A 20,722-nucleotide genomic window follows, 5' to 3' on the forward strand; every position below is an offset into this window, starting at 1 on the left:
ACACTTTCATCTCTGAGTAGTTAACTCTTTGTCTATGGGTAGTTGCATTTCACCTATTACATAACTGCTGAAGTAACCATGAAATTAGTCCTATAATGTTGGATAAGATATGCGTATCTTCACGACATTTCACATACTATAAGTAAACATTATAATGCTTTTGTACACAAAATCAGATTTTTAAATTAAAGATTTTCTCATGAAATTTTGGCTTTTGCAATGTTGACTATCCAACATACAAAGTGATTTTGATTTTAAGATTAAAAATACTTTTCACCTGAAAATGATCTCTAAAACCTCCTAAATATATATCAAATTGTTTGTTTTTCAGAAAAAATATTTTATCTATTATTTTCTATACCCTAATTGTATACAAGGCCAGTTGATTTGACCAACCTCATAACAGCCAAAAAAATTATGGAAATTTAAATTACCTTTTTTTTCTTTCTAGAATGACTGCAGATTGCAACAGGAAACCATAAATGTTCATTATAAAAAGCTTAAAGCTTGTAATGGTATACATTTATTTATATTTAATAATATTTTTGATTTATTGGCTTTTGAAACATGTCGCACATGCAGCTCACATTACTATATTGAATAGTATAAAACTTCCCTACAAATTATGAATCTCTTACTCTTAGTCGTGGCATGCCAGTATTTTGTAAAATACAGTGACATTTTGGCTACCATACATTACATGTGCATTATTAATATTTGCAATTAAATTCTTAAATTTCAGTTATTTTTCTTAAAAGATAGAACAGTAAATAAAAAAAAACAATCTTTACTATTTACGATGTTACAAGTTTTTTTTTGTACTTGTGCATCATGCTTGTTAAATCTTGTCAAAGTTCACACATGGAGTAAATTTGAAATTTAATTTATGAAGATTTTATATATGTATCATGGAATATCTACACATAATAAACTAGTATCCTGATACCACAAAAAACACTGATTTATTAGGCTTCCTGACAAAGCTGTATTTGGATTTAAAAATCTTATTTCTGATCAGAATTTTGCCTTGACCATCACACTTTAAAATCTCCTATGGTTATTATGGCTTTCCCTGACTAAGTACTTAGGAATACTGACAGGATTAAATAGTTCAAATGAGCACTTTTGATTAGTTATAGACAAGTTGGCGTAGGTAAACAAGTATTTTCAAAAGATGAAGTTATAGGTGAAGCCACTGTGGTGGATTTAAAGAGATATGATGATATCTCAACAAATAGAAAAGGTTCTTGTTTTATATTCTAGCTTGTCAGTATTGGTAATTTGTTAAAAACTAGATGTTGTAATGTGATCATCATAAAACGGAAAAGCAGATGATGATGTACCACGTGAAACAAAAATCGATATTTAGCAATTCTTTTGTTGTTGCTGATAGTTACTCTTGAATTAAGAAATTTAATAATGTATTACACTTAAATTTGAATTATTAACTACAATTCCATTGGAAATTTATTGACATGCACTCATAAAATAGTAGTTTAACCAAATTTTAAATGTGAGTATAAGACGTGATATGCTTTCCGTCCCCTACCTGGAAAGGGTTAAACAGTATTTTATGATTTCTGGGGGAACAAAATAGTGAAGAGTAACTTACAAGGCTAATGTTTGTTTGTAAGAGTCTAAGCATGAGTGACATTCAAAGTTGGTCTTTTATTATACTTGACCAGAGCATGGGCTCCCAATCTTTGTTTACTCATGGTAATAGGGCCGATAGTATCAGCCATACAATGCATGGATGTATATAAATATATGTTCAAGAATGAACCACCTTAATTACAGTAAGATTGTATGTATGATTTAGTCATGGTAATAGGGCCGATAGTATCAGCCATACAATGCATGGATATATAAATATATGTTCAAGAATGAACCACCTTAATTACAGTAAGATTGTATGTGTGATTTAGTCATGGTAATAGGGCCAATAGTATCAGCCATACAATGCATGGATATATAAATATATGTTCAAGAATGAACCACCTTAATTACAGTAAGATTGTATGTGTGATTTAGTCATGGTAATAGGGCCGATAGTATCAGCCATACAATGCATGGATATATAAATATATGTTCAAGAATGAACCACCTTAGTTACAGTAAGATTGTATGTATGATTTAGTCATTGTTCTGCTATAAAGTCATTTGACCAATGAATGATGATGGAACAAAAACTGTCCCGACTTGTGGGTGGAATCTCTACATGGTTGATTATGTTTTTTTGAACAGTGATCTGATGTAGGAAGAAGGGGTTTCTAATGCGTTATGTAACTTAGTATACATAATATTATGTTGTATTTTTATTCTGGTCAAGAAGTTAGCACACAGGATCCACCTACAAAGGTTGTAATATTTTCATGGGTCTCGTTTTAAAAACATTCCGTTTTTATTGATATTAAACTCCTTTCTTGACTTCAAAATATACAAAAACTACCAAAATTGAATCTAATCATATTATGTACTTCTGTGATTAAAATACACAGAGTTCATTAAGAAAATGAGTTAACTTTTCATTAAACACCGGCCACAAACAAAAAAATGTACTAAAGGCCTAGAAATATGACTGTGTATTTAAAAAAAAACCTACAGGCTTCTCAAACAGGACGAGTCTCCTATGTCACACCGCTACATTTCATTGAATATACTGTCAGTATGTAGGTACTAAAAGAAAAGCGTACAGTGCAGTAAGTACTGAAAGATGTTATTAGGGTAAGTTATTTTTTCTTATTAGTATCCAATATTACCGTGCCCCACCTAGTTATTTTGAATGGGAAATGATATTCAGATAGAAAAGAATGCAGGAAATACCATTTGTGTAATAAAGTAATACACAATTTTGTACAATAAAAATAGTCAAACATGTATAAAAAATATATACCTTAACCCCTTACATTCAGCCCTGAATGTTACATTCACAATTATATTAAATAACTTTTAATTATCAGTCTGTGTCAGTAAACTTGACTAAAACATGTTAGTATTTTTATATCATCTGTTTTAACTTGCAAATTTCAAAAAGGAATATAAATTTGTCAGTCTTCTTTCTTTTATTATGATACACCCGAGTTCAAATTTCTCCATTGAGAATTTTATAAAATCAGAAATAGGCTGTTACTGTTTACAACAGTCTAGAAACACAAACTTTACATAATTAATGCAATAATCTAAAATTTGAACCTCCAATCTTCTCCATTTGCTGAGATATGAAATAAATTTGTCAAACCCAACAGAGAAAACATCTCCCCTTTCTCTGATTTGGACATTGTTTGTTAATCAACTATATACTCTGACATGTTTATAACCAATAGAAGAGCAGGTTCTTAATCTTGCAAGTTCTTCTTTAGTTTTCTTACTGTAAATTGTTAACCAATACAAATGCTTGGTTTTGTGTAAGTAGTTTGTTGTTCTGAACTTCAAAGGAATTCTCTAAACCTCAATAAATTAGTTGGAAAGCTAGATAAATTATAATATTTTTAGGATTTATTCTAGTGATTGATATATATTTTTTGGGTCAAAATGCATATTTGAAAAAACCTACATCTGTTCTCCTCCTCTTTTTTTTTGGACACATTAATTTTGTGACTCAGTGAGACTTATGGAAGAACACCTTAAATTTTGAACTAAGTGCAAATGAGCTTGAACATCTAAGCAATGTAAATACATGTTTTTATATAAAAAGTGTGTATTTTATTTAGTTATTGTATTTTTAAAATATGATAATTAGAAACTTCCCGGGTAACTTAGTGTAACAAAACCTCAGTAAAATAAAAGTAAAATTTCATGAATTTTAGTATCTTTTGAAACATGATACAATCGTGTGCTCTTTACATTAGCTCTCCAGAAAACTGCTAATGAGTTTATGCTGTGATCTGTTGATTTTGACTGGAGGATTACTTCAGTGGCTACAAAGTACATCTATAGAAAAAATCATAAATTAAAAAATATGTGAAAAGGTTAACAGTTGGAAATGTTAGAGTAAGTTATTTGGAATTTTATGAACAATGCAGATGCTAGTGCAGAGTAAAAAATGGTATTAATTTATTCTAATGGTTTTCACTTTCTCATTGATGGGTTTGCTACAGTTAAGGTAGAGAAAATTTTAAGGAAAAACTTTAAGACTGTAAATTCACAGACAAATATTAAGTAAAAATGCTTTATTAAAAATGATTTTTTGTTTACAACAGATTTGTAATGTTTACTAAAAGCTTGCAAAATTTCATGAAAATGCACATTGTGAATTCAAATTTTGGTAAAAATTAATGTGTAGCTTTACAGATTTTGGGTTGGTCAGTTTGATGGAGCCCGTGAACAGACAGATAACTAAGATATTTAAGAGATTAATGAAAACTTTGCTAATTTCAAAACTGTTGAAAATAGTTTTAACGATCAGATTGATTCACATTCAAGGAGCAAATTTGGGGTGGTGTTTAGCGATATGTTCGGCAACTCCCAAACCCCAGGCCAATTTTCTTTGGTCTTGCCCGTGGCCCATTCACATGTTTGTGAATAGTGGTCAAGTTGAAACTGACTTGGTATGTAAATTAGTACTTTCTGACCAAAAAATATGAAAAAATTTAATTTTAAGAGAAAATGTATTTTAATGTTTTGTGTTTTTAAACAGTATCTCAAAACAAAATTTGGAAAATCTCACACCTAAAAATAGATTTAATAGGTGCTATTTAGTAAAAAATAGATTTAATAGGTGCAGTTTAGTAAAAAATAGATTTAATAGGTGTTGTTTAGTAAAAATAGAGATTTAATAGGTGCTATTTAGTAAGTTTGTACTGAGTTTCATGCAACTGAATTAAGTATTTCCATTGTAAGAGGGGGGGGTATTAGGATAGATTACTGATGCCCCTCTGTTCAAAAAGGGTTGAAGAAATTATGGCTAATATTTTTAGTATCTGAGCAACAAACAATACTGTGTTTCTCTTTCTTCCAAATTACACAAGTGTTTATTTAAAAAAAAAGCTTCTATTATATTTTATCTGATCCAGTTTACACTGTAAAATATCAGCTTTGTCCCTTTCTTGAAGGAATGTTGTTGCGATGGTTTATGAACCTCTACGATTTGGAAATAATTGAAGAAGATGCATTTCTGACTTGGAAGGAGGATGTCAATGATGAGTATCCAGGCAAAGGAAAAGCCCTGTTTCAGGTAAAATATGTGCATTTTTTAGCTTCTATGACATAAATATAGTCTGTATCTGGATACTGACATAAATATAGTCTGTATCTGGATATTGACATAAATATAGTCTGTATCTGGATACTGACATAGATATAGTCTGTATCTGGATACTGACATAAATATAGTCTGTATCTGGATATTGACATAAGTATAGTCTGTATCTGGATATTGACATAAGTATAGTCTGTATCTGGATATTGACATAAATATAGTCTCTATCTGGATATTGAGCATACAGGTAATTTTTTTAAGATGTATTAAGGTTTATGTGTTATAGAGATGAAAAATAATATACAATTGATTTTTTTTAAAGAAGTGTGTTTGTGTACGCATACATACATACATACAGGGTTGAGTATGTTATATTAAACTATGCAAATCAGCACAGTGTATAACCACAACCTGTATAAAGTGGGATGAAATGGAAATACATAGGTATGTGATTCCACTGAAAAGTGATTGATTTTTGGAAGGGGATGTAACAGCCTTTCTGATGCAAAATATTTATACATCACGTCATAAAGATATGTTCAGATTGGGGATTGAGAATTTGTAGATGGAGATATTCATTTGTTCTTAATGAGATTGTAAAAAAAAATGAATGTGGTTCAGTGTGGGACACCATAAACAGACCTACAACAAGCCATATATATCCCCATTGTGGTAAGCAAAGTGCAGCATTTTGTAACAGGTGAGAATCCAGAAACATAGATCAGTAGTTCAAGCCATTCAAGTGCCCAAGGCAACAGTATGCAATGTAATTAAGAAGGATCTCCATTTGGAAATGCAACATGAGTCTCGTACATGAGTTGCATCCACAACATATCCATTCAACTGTAACATGCCTCATGTGGCTGAAGAAAGAAATGGATATTCATGCTATTCCATACAAACATATGCTGGTCAAGATGCTTGATACAATGGCTGTGGATTTATGTGCAATCACACTTGAAATTAGCACTGTACACTAGATTCATTATGGAAAGCAACAGGCAGGAGTGGTATGCTTTGGACATTACAGCCTAAAGACTGAACCTTTTGCAGTGGAAACTACATTACAAAAATATTCATGATTGGATGTGGTGATATTGACTGTAACAGTGAGTTGAAGCTCTAATGTTGTTTTAAGACAATTTACTCAGCCTTTTGTATATGTATATGTAAATTATTTACCTTTGTATTTGTTTTTTTCAAATAGTGTAATAGATGTTACTAGAGCTGGACAATTAGTGGGATTTGGTAATCAGTTAGTCATTGAGATGACTATATATAAACTTATTATTTTCACAGAACTTCAGTTAGCTAAACAAAAGGACAAACCTTTGTGACAGTTTTTTTTTTTTTAAGATAATCTGAACGTTTACCATTTGGCAAATTGCTAGTGTCAAGACACACACACAATCACTATTTTGTTTGTTTTTAAAATGGTTAAACTTTCTTTCAAACGGTTTTCAGAGGAGCATATCATTAATAAATGATCAAACTACTTGATGTGACATCATTAAAAGTTGAGAAGAAGATGATGAGGGACAAACTTCAAAACCAAGAAATGGATAGTATATTCTCAAGGGGCGATAGATGACACCCCCTATTTAAGAAGGAATGTTGACTATAATTCTGAATTTACTGTACGCGTCTACAATGAAATGTGACAAGCTTTTAGTAAAATGTACAAGTCTGTTGTACACAGAAAGTCAGAGGTGTTAGAGAAGCCTTTTTACTCCAGATATGTCTGTGAATTGACAACAACAGTCTGATTCAGACAAGTTTAAGTGCAAGATGATGTTCATGGATAAATTTCCTTTTATTCATACTACAGTTTGCATCTTCATAACTCCTGAAATGCATACCTAGTTTCTTGTTGTTTTAAGTATCCATGTATATTGTTTCTCCTCTCTACCACAAATCAACAGTGTTATGTAAAACGAATAATTGATGACTCTGAAATCACATACATTATATAACATGGCATGCATACTTTTACACATACATTATATAACATGGCATGCATAGTTTTACACATACCCATTGGATTAAATACTACAAGACATACAAGCACAGTAGAACCTCGACATTAAGGGCACCCTTCTGACTGCGTCCAAATGCCCTCTATAACAAGGTGCCCTTAATATCAGAAGTGAGTCACGCAAGGCTGGATTCCATATTGACCGTACTAAGTTTCTGAATTTTAAGGCCTCCCCCCATTTTGTTTAGTGTATACAGGATATGGGTGTTTGTGAGTTGCCTTGACATGAAGTGTTGTCAACAGGAGGTATCAGTGGGTGGATTAGCTGTGTCCTTTTATCTTTATTATTGGTCACAGTTTCAAAGTACTTTTCTTCAGAGTTTGAACTGCTAAACATTTCATATTCATTTTCTGGGTTTATTTTACTGTCAATGACTGAAGTAGAAATCTGCTGAAAATAAAGCAACAAATCTCTACTTGGCTGTTTACGTGACATCAGTTATTTTAGGAGACACTTACTGATGTAATCAATGCTTGTTGGTAAGAGAATACATTGAGTTAATCACCCTGCTATACTCTAGATATCATGTTCAATTATTATGTTTCTAGATATCATAAGGTATTTGATACCATGCCTCTTGATATGCTAAGGTACTAAATACGATGCTACGTGTCAAGGGTCTCCAAATTATGGACCGTGAATTCGGTGTATCAGGCCCGCCTATAGTTTATTAAATTAATATAATTTTTTAATATTGTAAAACTAAAATGTAATTGTGCAAAAGCCAATCTGATCATGTATGCGTCCCTACTTAATTTTACCACGACCCCCTCGGGCCCGCGAAGCCTAAAAAGATCTACCTCCCAGTCCTAGTCCAAAAAGGTTTGGAGACCCCTGCTATATGTCGAAGGCTGTATAAAACTTGAACCTAGTCATGTTCATGGTTTGTGATATGAAGTATTCCAAATCAGAGAACAAAAAAGTGAATATTTCTTATTGGCTAACATGTGCTTTTTCATTGATCATTGATTGATGTAGAATGTTTACAGAAATGTTTTCTGATTCTTAAGATCACAGGATGTGTTATTGTGCTATATAACATTAAGGCCATGTTGCGTTTATAATTCAGTATTTTGATAAAAGTTTGCCTTTTTCATTTCCACAACTTGTTCTAACATTTATTTGGTTTGTTCAAATGAATTAATAATAACCAAGGTAATAAAGTGCATAGGATCCTAAGTGGTTTTTATGTTTACATGACTCATTGTGTTGTTGCTGCTGCTTACTACTACACGAGTTATGTACAATAGGTATTTCCCAGTGCTAAAATATAATTATCATGTTGAAGATGTAGGTAGGGAAGGTTGACCACTATGCTTTTATTTGTGAAAATGTCAAAAACAATTTTTTTTTTTTTTGTTTAAGGGTACATTGATAAGAAAACTATAGAATATTGTATCCGAAATAGGTTACGAGGTAATGTGTATTGATCACCCAAGGGTTTGTTGATAATATGGGCCTAATACGAGGAAGAACATTTTTAAACTTTTAACGTTTTTATAATTTAAACATGACATTTAATCTTAATAGTAATTAAACTTGTGAACGCTGGTTGTCATGAAAAGGTTTAGAAGATGATAGTACTGAAGCTGTCGGACAAGAAGACTAGCTTACTGGTTCCCCAGTTCTTGTGAATGATAGTAATGTAAAATTCAAGTAAAATGATGATTAAGTAAGTAAAATAATCAATTAATGTTAAAATATAATACAAAAAATAAATAAGAATGAGTAATTAATTTGCACCATTTGAATCTGATTGGTAAATTACTTAAATAAAAATTGATACTAGTCACAATGTAATTGCTTAATTTGATTCACAATATAACAGTTGTTCATGAAAGTTGTTGATATGTATATAGCACTTAGACCAGTACTGTGTCTGTCGTATCCTACCCAATTTAATGAGCCCTAATATTGGCCTAAAAGCCTTGTTTGTGCTGGATAGCAGGTGTAGTGTAGTGTATATATAATAACATATTTACTTTTGCTTTCACTCATGGGTTCTTTGAATAAGTGAAAAAACATTTCACTGTTTTTTTAGATGGTAAGTTAAGGAGTAAATTGTGAAGCGATCCCTTTTCTTATTTGTTTATTGTGTCAGCAATGTCAAAGTTTTGTGTATTTTAGGTAAACCAGTGGCTAACCTGGCTGGAAGAAGCAGAAGAAGAAGATGCTTCTGATGAAGGAGAAAACTAAACTACTTGCTCTCAGAATTGTGTGTTGAGAAAGCATTTTGGTATGTCTGTCTGTAGGAGAAAGTGAATAATTAACAGATGAAAGTATGGCTTATTCTACCTATAATCATGACCCTGTGAGGCCATTTAGCAGCATTTCAGGTCTTAGGAATCACGAAAAGATTGTGTCTGTCTGTCAAGCTGGGTGGCAATCACTCACCGAGTGGATTTCTAAACAGTCCATAAGTTGCTCTTTTATACATAATTTACTTTAAATCACCGATGCTGGTTATGCCTCTGGAGTCGCCGTCTTGAATGCATGAATTTTGCTGTTTCCAGGTCTGGTGTCAGGTTTTTATTTTGTAGCTAATGTCTTCAACACAGATTCCAGATACACTGTTGGGACAGCATGTGGTTTTTAAGTGATGACATTGTCCAGAGGAAGTATGAAAATAGCCTCAGTATGGTTGTTCAGAACATACAAATTCCAGAGCGTCTGTACAGTTGTTTTAGTTCTTTCTTACCCATAAATAGAAAACATTTGACTTAATCATTAAGAATATGATAAGGATTATGAAGCGTTTGGAAACCTAAAAGATCTGATAGGTAACAAGCTTAGATGCTGATTTTTGTGTTTATTGAATTGGAATTAAATATCATGAAATGAGAGAAATATAAGAACTTTTAAAATTTACTTCTTAGTGTATTACGTAAGTGTTGTGCTACATTATGGTATTCATTTTGAATTTCATTATCCAGTACTCAAAAATTCTGTTAGTACATTACAGTGTGCTTCTATCTGGGACAAACCCACTGCCCCCCCTCCCCAAATCTAAGAGAGAGTAAATTTTACAAAATTATGCTTCTTTTCTTTTTTTATGAAACCTGAGTACCTCCATGATAGGTGTTTTGATAATGTTGACTGGACTGTGATCATGTTATGTTGGAAAGTTTTCTCTAAAGTTAATGTAGACATAAGCTTGTTCTCTGCAATATGCCTTTCAGGGTGTTTTGTGGAATTTTTCTCGCACATACAGAATGTGAATGCTAGAGAAAATACCAAACTCGTATAATGAATTTCATCATTTCCTAAATCTAAAATACAAGAAAAGATTCTTAATCTCTTTTAAAAGCTTGATCTCGAGTAGATCAAAATGTTGATGATGCTCCTTTGTATGTGAAGGGTTTTCGATTAAAAGAAAGTAACGATCTTTGAAAGTAATCTCCTGCAAAAAAAAATCTTCCATATTTTTTTTCTAAAATTTGGTATAGTTAAAAAAAATGTTAAAATATCTAATCTTTAATAAAGATATGTTGATTATGCATAAAATTTTCTCCAGTGTTTTTCTTTTAAGTTATTTCTCAGTTTTTCATTTAAACATAGGTTTATATAAAACTTGTTTTTGTCCCTTTTGTAGTTAGTGCAAGCTATAGAAAAAATCTATTGAAACTGTATGTTCTAGTTCATATTTATGTGTTGAATTATGCATCACAGATGAAAAGATGTTAAATTAATAATTTTGTAATTGAAGTTATTTTAAATCTATTTTCTTTCAATTATAAACTGCTGTAAAAGTTCTGGTTTTAAAGTGAAAAGAAAAACGTTGGTAAAAGGTGACGTGATATACTTGTTCAAGATATGTGATGGGTTAGATGATGCTTGACATAAATCTGTAAACCAGTTTGTAGAATACTGTTATCTTCTGAGATCTTTCAAAACTAGCTTGATTTTGTTTTTAGAACTAATTCTGCATTGAACTTTGTGGGATTAACTAATTCTGTGTCTTTTTATGTCTGTATGAAAATTAATATTTAGGTGGTTTTAGGCTTAGTTCATTTGTGTTTTTAAGTGCATTAACTTGAACGTGTGAGTAGCTGTACTGTTACAAAACATAAACCAGGTGACTGATCGTGAAATGAGACACGAACATTGATGGGGATCAGCAGTTTTATAAATTGATTGATGTAGAAACTAGATCTTAATTTAAAATTCTGTAAGGATTAGCCCTGGTTACAATATTTTCTAGTTGTCCTCATTTCAAGCGTTGTGAGGTGTTCTACAAATCTGTTCATATCCTAGCCTTTTGATATATTGGTTTAGATGAGTATTTCATGTCTTGTATTTAAAGAGCGTGGTTCTGTTAAGTGTTAGGAAAATGTGTTTGTGTTACAGATCCAGTTTGTGGGATAACAAACATTACTTACGGCCAACAATCTGGAATGTTTCCAATAAATAGTGAATCAAAATCACCATGTAATATATGTCCGCCATATTTTTTAGCATTATTCATCCTGAAGACATTTTAAAAACTCCCTTAAATTGATTTAAAAACAAACAACAACAGATTGCTTGAATGTTAAATTAACAAAGTTTACTGGTGTCAGTTATGAATTACAATTTTTGGATTCAGCTAGTTCAGTTTAAAAGTTGACATTTGAAATAATAAAAGTACATTGAAACATTATCTATCGTGTGGGCTTAAATAAGGTGGTAACAAATTCTCTGTTAACAGTATCAAACACCGTTCACAGAGTCATTATTAAATATTATCGAAGGTTGTTCGATAAATATAGGTGGGTAATTAAGAGCACGAGTCTGTTCACTAAATACATAAAAAGAATGAATTAATTAATTTATTCATGTCGATGACTAACTTTAGTAAATGTGGCTAACATTCGTGGGGGGGGGGGCTAGGCTGTGGCGTAGTTTTGTATGTGTTAATAGTCGGGCCTACTAGGAACGTCTCAAAGAAACTGTCATTTGGACCCCCACCTCCCCCCGGAACGATGTTCAGTAGTCTTCAATGATTAAACTGCAAATTACCCCTGGTTAACCTCTAGATACAATTTAGAAATCAAAACTATAGCTGTAGGCATTGACTCTCCTGAATGGAGTAATTTTTAAAATATTACCCTTGGTTAACCTCTATATACAATTTAGATATCAAAACTATAGCTGTAGGCATTGACTCTCCTGAATGGAGTAATATTTAAAATGCAGAATATGCAAAATGCAAATTGAGAGAGAGCTGCTGTTGGAGTAATGTTAAATCTTTACAAATCAACGATAGTTTGACGGATCTTTTTAATTTTTTTATGTCTAATAAATTTGAAATGCACAGGAAGTAACCGTTTATAGATACTATACTTAAAAATTATATATTTTTTTTTTTTGTAATTAATATACCACTAGATTGAATCATGTTTATCAGCTGCTGCCATCTAGTGTTGTTTATCATAGTTCCCAGGTAATGAGGTTAAAGAGAGAGTGTTGGTCAATAATACACTAGCCAAATATTTCGTAATAGTAGATGAGGTAGTCTGTTGGTGAATAATATCGTGGGCAAATTTTTGCAACGTCATCTTTGAAAATTTCCTGTGTTCAGCTAGGTAAGTGAAACGATCAAATAGGTAGTGATTACATTTGAAATAATGCAAGTCATAAGCATGGTTCAGTTAACTGTTGCTAATTGTTTGGTGTACACTAAATTTTGTCATACACCAAACGGTATGAATGATTCTACTTGCATATACAAAAAATATCATGCATAATTATTGTATCTATAATTATACCACTCAAGAAACGTTGCTTGTTAAGTATATTTGTCTACAAAAGGCCACATATATTATTAATGTTAGTACTTAAATGTGTTAATTGAGATGTGTATGGTCATTAAAAGTATATACACACACATCTATTCATTTGAAGAACAGACGTAAACACTTTAACCCTTTATTGCACATTTATACATACAGGTGTCAAATCTATCTTTGTTCTCAATTAATACACATTTATAACTTATCAAAATATCTTTTTTGTGCAATGTAGACCTGTTTAGATAAGACATTCAATTTTTTCCAATCGTATTTTCCTAATGCGTGCAGTAGAGGGTCAGCACAGCTACTTAAGTTTACTGTGACGTAGATTTTTAAAATGGAAGTAAATTTGTTGATTGGTAAACCTTGTGATGATGGTATTAGCTTGTAGGTGTGTAATTACATTAATAAGTTGTCCCTCGAACCCCAGCGACTCGGCGATAAATCTTTAAACTTGCAACGCAAAACAAACAACAGGTTTCTATACCCGTGGTGGGAAGAGCTTAGATATCCCTTTGTGTTAAACTAATAAGTTATCCCTTTTATGCTGTTCTGAGAGACAGTTAACAAGTCACGTGATCCGTGCAAACTATTCCATACAGTAAATCGAGTCGTAGATGTTAATGATAATTTTATTTTTCCAAATTGGCTGTTCAGAATTCTTTTCATATAAACGGGCACCGAATTACACTTTATGTATTATTTTCAAGTAACAAAATTTGGATCAAATGTTTGTAAAGTTACTCATTATGATATTTTCAACTAACAAAATCTGGATTTTTAGAACGTATCTTCGATTTGTTTTAACACAAAGCCTATATAAAATACATCAGCGAACGCACAGAATTCTGAAAACTTTAGCTCCATCACATTGTAATGTTCCCCAACACGGTGGTTTACAAAGTACGTGGACGTAAACAACAAAGATCTGTTACTTCTATTATTATTGTTTTAAGATTGGTGGTAACAAAAATGTGTGATCAACGAATCTCGGAAGAAAACCAAAATGACGGGTCATGTTTCTGTGTATCGCTGATTTAATCCAATAACGTAAGAACGTCCCTTCATGCAAAGCTTTCGGTGCTATTCCCAGTGAGTGAACTATTGAACTTTTTCAGTTCATCTCTAATAGCTTGGATAACCGACAGTGCAGGCTCGCGAATTCTGATCGCGTTTACTGTATCGATTTCATCGTAATCTTCTTCTGGTGTTAGTGTCCCGCGTTGCTGCGCGTGCAAGTCGACTGTTGACCGAAACTTCCCAATTGTAGCGTATTCAGGATCTTCATGAAGGACATCGAGAACTGGACATGAAGTGGAAGCTTTTGGCGCATGCGCTCTCTGCTGAAATAGCCTTGTTGACCTTTTGTTATGCGGGAAAGAGTTGAAACTATCGTGAAGCGAGCTGTCAGAACTTCCAATTCCGCTATGAATAGTAGAGGGCGCTGTTATCGGTCGGAACTTTGAAAAACTCTTCGGATTCTTTGAAAAGAAATCGTAAGTTTATATATGAGTGAAAAATACTGAGAAAGTACACAAAATTCTTAATTAATTCAGTTGAATACCTCTAAATACACATTAACAGTTTCATTGTAAGTATTTACAGAACAAATTACACGAAAAAATAAAGGTTTGACTAATTGTTTACTTTTGTTATTTTAACATACCACTGTTAATATAGCGATTGTTAACCCTAGAGATAGCGATTGGGCCTGCACCCCATCAGCATTTTGAACGCAATTTTCCTAAATTAATTGTGCAGCGAATTGTCTGTTGGCCCAAGAATTTGTTGGTTACAAGGCCCCTAGTAACGTGCTAATTAAAAAATACCATCGATATCACAATTAATACCACTAATTACAGCTGAGGTTTTCTATACGTTAAGCATATTATCTCACCCAATTTTGTTTGGCAGTTTTTTATAATGAGTGCAGAAGCAAAAACATAAAATTCCTTAATTTGAGGATCCCACCGGTAGTGAAAGGTATTAAAAGAAACCGGTAATTTGAGGATTAATGAGAAGGCGGTTTGCATATTATTGGTGTTTCTTTTCCGTTCCGTTTTATGGATGTCTCTATCATGTGTAGTTGACATAACACGTATCGCTTCCATACTCGAGTTCATCTCCTTTTACAATTTCGTCAAGACATTATGTAATTATTTTTCTATGTAATTGTTCATAATTATTTACCCACTTTTTAAAACTATTGCATTTTTCTTCTAAAGAAATGAAAACAAGTCTTAGAAAGTTTAAAACGTTACAGATGCCTCCTAGTGGACGAACCCTACATCGAGAAAAGAGGAAGCTGCATACGTGTTGCTGTATGTTAAACTTGACAGTATAATGTGAATTTCAAAGGACTTTTACATAAGCAGTGGAACCGGAGGAGGAGGGTGTACCCCAGATCTTTGATCCCGTAGCAAAGTGGCCATTTGACTGGGGTATAGAGACTAGCCTATAATTCGCCGTTTCAATTTTGAATTCAATGGTCGCGTTTAATATAGCAAATAAGATGAATCCAATCGTCGCCCCTCCTCCCCAAAAAAATTCAAATATGTTCCGTCGCCTATAGACGTATGACAAATTTAAGCTCCAAAGTGTATGACGTTAATAATCTAAACCCACTTTAGAGGCCCGGTATGGCTAGGTGGTTAGGGCGCTTGATTCGCAATCTGAAGGTCGCGAGTTCGAATCCCCGTCACACCAAACATGCTCGCCCTTTCAGCCGTGGGGGCGTTATAATGTAACGATCAATCCCACTAATCGTTGGTAAAAGAGTAGCCCAAGAGTTCGCGGATAGTGGTGATGATTAGCTACCTTCACTGCTAAATTTGGGACGACTAGCGCAGATAGCCATCGTGTGTAGCTTTGCGCGAAATTTAAACCAAACCCACTTTAGAATATTGATGTGGAGAAACTATCTTCCTTATACTGTTACATTATTGATTAATATCTGATCACAATAAGTTACTTACTTAGAGTGGAACTCAAAATCAACCTATCAATAAGTTATCTAGTTATATTTGTCATAAGACATTATATTAAGCCTATTATATTTTTAGCATTGCATTCCTAATCCATTTCCTTGGAGATTTTCAAGAATTAGAAGGGTGTGTGATAATTTCAACAACACTATATTCGTCATATCCATTGCCGACGACACTTTTCGCTCAATCCAGAGCTCATCAGGCCGGCTGGGATATATCAAACACAGTTACAGGTAGACGTTTGGGTCTGCTTCTGGAAAGTCTGAAGTAGTAGTGTGTTTCTGCTGGTGTTTCTCATTAGAATGAAGTGGAACTTAAAGTTAGAAAAGTTTCCCGAGTCTGTTAGGAACCAAATTATGAAAGAAAAGCTCATCTAGGTGTATAAAAATAGGAGAAAGGAACTAGCATTCTGAATTTCATTTTAATAGTAGTGGTAGTATTGTGTTTCTATTACATTACGTAAATGGATAATCTCGCTTACTGTCATAGCAGAAATTGGTCTTCCTTGGAAACATCCATCATCCGATATCTTTGATAAGTTTTCAGATGCTTTACTTCTCTTTAAATTATATTCCTAGAAGATAAAAAGTTTTAAAGTAATATTTAAGAGATTAGATTGAAATTTAACCCAAAGTTCTGAAACAGGAAGTGACATCATAAGTTGCACTGAAAACATTATCAATATGAATTCCTTGAAAAATGAAGTTGTGATCAATATTGTAATCATTGAAGTCCTTGTTATACGTCATGAATGCGATCCCGAGGGTTACAACGAAAATGTTTCAATAGTAAATTGTTTCACATATTTTACTCACTATTTTTACAATACAAAATACATTAAGGTACAGTATCACCTGAAAAAAATATTACTAATAAATTTAATTAATAAAAATGCATCGGTGATAGTCTCGAAGCTGACTCCATGTGGAAGGGGTGCGGGACTATCTGCCTTCTCTTCGGGTGTATGTGTAGTTGACTGTTTCTTAATGAAAGGAGAGATGGTAAGTAGTCATGTTTTCTTTATAAATCTCTTGGTAACAAGACCTGCATATTCCTTGCCATGCTATGCACCATGTCAGGGTCATTTTCAGAGGGAGTTTCATTGACCTTATTAAATATGTCTGATAGCATTTAAGAACTCTCTCTAGTGGAGTTTATCAGCATTACTTGCAGCCACATCTTCTGCTAGTTAGGCCAGCTCTAGGACATCTTCGTTTGTTAAACTCTCCTAATGAGAATTTAGTAACTCGTCCACATCATCCTCATTAACTTCCTTGAAACAAGCCTGTTGTGAATTTGAGGCATATCAGGTTCAAAATTAACAAAGTCAGTTACGCGGTTAGGCCACAGCTTTTTTCTACACGCCGTTCATGCACTTGACAGCCCCTTTCCTTCATGACTAAGGTGTTTTTAACTGCCTTCATGATGTTATGATTGCCCCAAGGCTCCCTGATGGATATATATTTTGTGAAGATATATATATATATACTGTACCAAAAGTTATAATATGGAAACTATAACGAATATAAAGTGGTTACGAGGTCGGTCGAATCGACCGAGCACGTGGCGATAGAGTTGATACAAATTTGAAATTTATTCGCATGATTAGGTTTGTATTACAATAAGCTTACATGTTCTTCCTCTCAGTTTTTTTCAGTTAATGGCTGTATTATGATAATCTTACCTATTGTTCCTCAACTTTTGTATCAGTTAATGGCTGTATTATGATAATGTTACCTATTGTTCTTAAACTTTTGTATCAGTTAATGGCTGTATCATAATAATCTTATCTATTCTTCCTCAACTTTTGTATCAGTTAATAGCTGTATCATAATAATCTTACCCATTCTTCCTCTGCATCTTTGTTTTAAAGCGAACTAATAATGTTTGCTTATTTTTAAGTTAAAAGCTGTACAATAGGCTATCAGAAAATTTAGCGTTATAAGCCTTCAATCACTACCGCTAAACCACCTGGTGGGAATACTCATAATGAGTTTGTATGTTTGCCTGTAGATCTTGTTGGTACTTTAAGTCACATTTTCTGTCTAAATGTACCGATACCTATATGTGTGCACACGACCATAATGATTCTAAAGAGGTGACCAGTGATATTACCCTGGTAATATAGGTTATAGAATATTAAAGTTTTCCCATAATCAACGTAAGCAAGTTTTCACATACCAAGGAGTTGATTTGTGCTGCAATTGTATTAAATGAAATGGTAGGAGTGTAATTTAACAATGTAAGCAGCAGAACTGTTGAATACATCAGTGCAAACACAAATTATATGCGTGATAAACAATCCGGATAATGGAAGAGGGAAGTATTATCAACTCGTAATAATTACACACAACTGAAAATTCATTCTCTCGAGCTGTGGAACTCCAGACTTGAAGATTAGTCCCCCTTTTCAGAAATTGACAAGTACATTCTGACCACAAATGTTGATATTAATATCAACTGGTCAACAGAGTCATAAGGTATCTTGGCGCGTTGTTAGCACTTCTTATGCTCTTACGATGTTCCAGAATTTGACTGTTTTGTTTCATTCACAAACAGTAGGTTACATTTATTGTAAGAAATCCAGCAGATTGTACAGGTGGATGCTCTGTGTTGAAGTTGACGGTTTATGAAAACGTTCATTTGTGTTTTAATGACTCTTCTTGAGCAGCTTGAAAGATCATTGGTTTAAAATTGTCATAATCTCTACTTGTTTTTAAGGAATAACAGTATGAAGACAGTAGAAATTTAATGTTTGATACTTAAAGAAATAAACTTAACGAAATAATTGAAGATTTATGAGCTATATAAGCGTGATTTCAAGAGGTATCAACGCTCAGATTTTCAATAAAGGTTACCAAAGAAAAGTGTTGTTTTTGATTACAATATTAGGTGTAAGAAACTCGTGTTGGAACATTCATTATTGGTGTTGGACGCAGGTTTTTTTTGAGACTATTACTGAATTTTCTATTATTTTTCCACGCGATCTCCTGTTATCGTAAAAACACGTTGCACACTTTGATGTTATAAGAGTGACGGTCTAGTTCCATTATTCAATCGGACAAGAGTTGGCGGTGGGTGCTATTGAGAAGCGCTCTTACACTTTTATCTATCAGTTCAACATTAGGGACAGCTATGTGCAGATAACCGTTACGTAGCTTTGCGTGAAATTTTGAAAAAAAGCAACAATCTGGTTCGAATTTCCGTCACCAAACAAGCTTGCCCTTTCAGCCGTGGGAGCGTTATAATGTGACGGTAAATCCCACTATTAATTGGTAACAAATTAGCTTAAAAATTGGTGATGGATAGTGTTGACTAGCTGCCTTCCCTTTAGTCTATCACTGCTAAATTAGGAATGGCTACCGCAGATATCGCCAAACCCGAAACAGTCTGAGTACCCTTTAGCCCTTTCTCTGATTTGATGATCTGTGTAGAAACCTTCACTTAGTTGTATTAAACTTGGTAAACTAGAAGTTTCCATACCTTTTCCCACATGTTCCCCAGCTCTGTTACTTCATCTCCAGCTTTGTATAATGACCACACTACCTTTGGTTTGACAGGAAGTTGTTCATGTGGTTGTACAGAAACCGTTTCTGGTTCTTGGTGTATTTCAGAAGCAGATGGTGCGGACATTGGTCGAGAAGACACTTGTTCAAGTAGCAGAGTCCCAGTGCTGAAACGTTAAGTATTCAACAAGGTAGTTCAAATATAATCATTCATTTAGTAAGAAATGAAACCCGAATTATACAGGATTTTGAATAATGCTCAGTAGTTACAACCGGAATCACTTACAATACTCTAAAGACAATTGGAAATCACTTACAATACTCTAAAGACAACTGGAAATCACTTACAATACTCTAAAGACAACTGGAAATCACTTACAATACTCTAAAGACAACTAAAATCACTTACAATACTCTAAAGACAACTAAGTATCGTAAGTGATTTGACAATTGGAATCACTTACAATACTCTAAAGACAATTGGAAACCAGTTACAATACTCTAAAGACAATTGGAATCATTTACAATACTCTAAACACAACTGGAATCACTTACAATACTCTAAAGACAACTAAAATCACTTACGATACTCTAAAGACAACTAAAATCACTTACGATACTCTAAAGACAACTAAAAACTAAAATCACTTACAATACTCAAACATTGCAAGAGAATATATTTAACATGAAAACTAATTATATCTAACATAAAATATATTGAGTGAAGCAAAATAAGATGAGTGAAATGATAAGTGTGTAGGTACGCTCACCACTGTGAAGGTTTATCATTTTATTTTTGAACCATTAATATTTTATATTTTGTAATATTTATTGCAACAATGTATTTTCATAAGCGATCAATTTAAGGGCAATTTAGTCTTAACTCACAGTAAAGATTCTGTATTAGTCAGATGAAATACCTTGAGCTGACGGCGTGATTCTAAGATTCTGTATTAGTCAGATGAAATGCCTTGAGCTGACGGCATGAATCTAAGATTCTGTATTAGTCAGATGAAATACTTTCAACTGGCGGCATGAATCTAAGATTCTGTATTAGTCAGATGAAATACCTTGAACTGACGGCATGAATCTAAGATTCTGTATTAGTCAGATGAAATACCTTGAGCTGACGGCATGAATCTAAGATTCTGTATTAGTCAGATGAAATACCTTGAACTGACGGCATGAATCTAAGATTCTGTATTAGTCAGATGAAATACTTTCA

At 33.1% G+C, this 20,722-nt stretch overlaps 2 protein-coding genes across 7 annotated transcripts in view; one reads left to right on the top strand and one right to left on the bottom strand.

Moving 5' to 3' along the window:
- Positions 1-11,665, top strand: part of LOC106471320 (eukaryotic translation initiation factor 4 gamma 2-like) — a 71,536-nt gene extending 59,871 nt beyond the window's left edge. For all 6 annotated transcript variants that reach the window (XM_022399928.1, XM_022399930.1, XM_022399931.1 and 3 more), the window contains 2 exons: positions 5,052-5,173; positions 9,361-11,665. In XM_022399928.1, the coding sequence (XP_022255636.1) occupies positions 5,052-5,173; positions 9,361-9,429 (191 nt within the window). In that variant the 3' untranslated portion in view covers positions 9,430-11,665. The remainder of the gene's footprint in view (positions 1-5,051; positions 5,174-9,360) is intronic.
- A 1,532-nt stretch (positions 11,666-13,197) lies between these two features.
- LOC111088833 lies at positions 13,198-19,664 on the bottom strand (the record flags this gene model as incomplete). The annotated part of the gene is made up of 3 exons (XM_022399932.1): positions 13,198-14,485; positions 16,473-16,565; positions 19,475-19,664. Coding segments are annotated over 3 exons (700 nt in total), but the record flags the coding sequence as incomplete, so codon positions are not given.
- Between the last annotated feature and the right edge of the window lie 1,058 nt (positions 19,665-20,722).

The sequence above is a fragment of the Limulus polyphemus genome, unplaced genomic scaffold (assembly GCF_000517525.1).
Source record: "Limulus polyphemus unplaced genomic scaffold, Limulus_polyphemus-2.1.2 Scaffold4540, whole genome shotgun sequence".
NCBI classification, from domain to species: domain Eukaryota; kingdom Metazoa; phylum Arthropoda; class Merostomata; order Xiphosura; family Limulidae; genus Limulus; species Limulus polyphemus.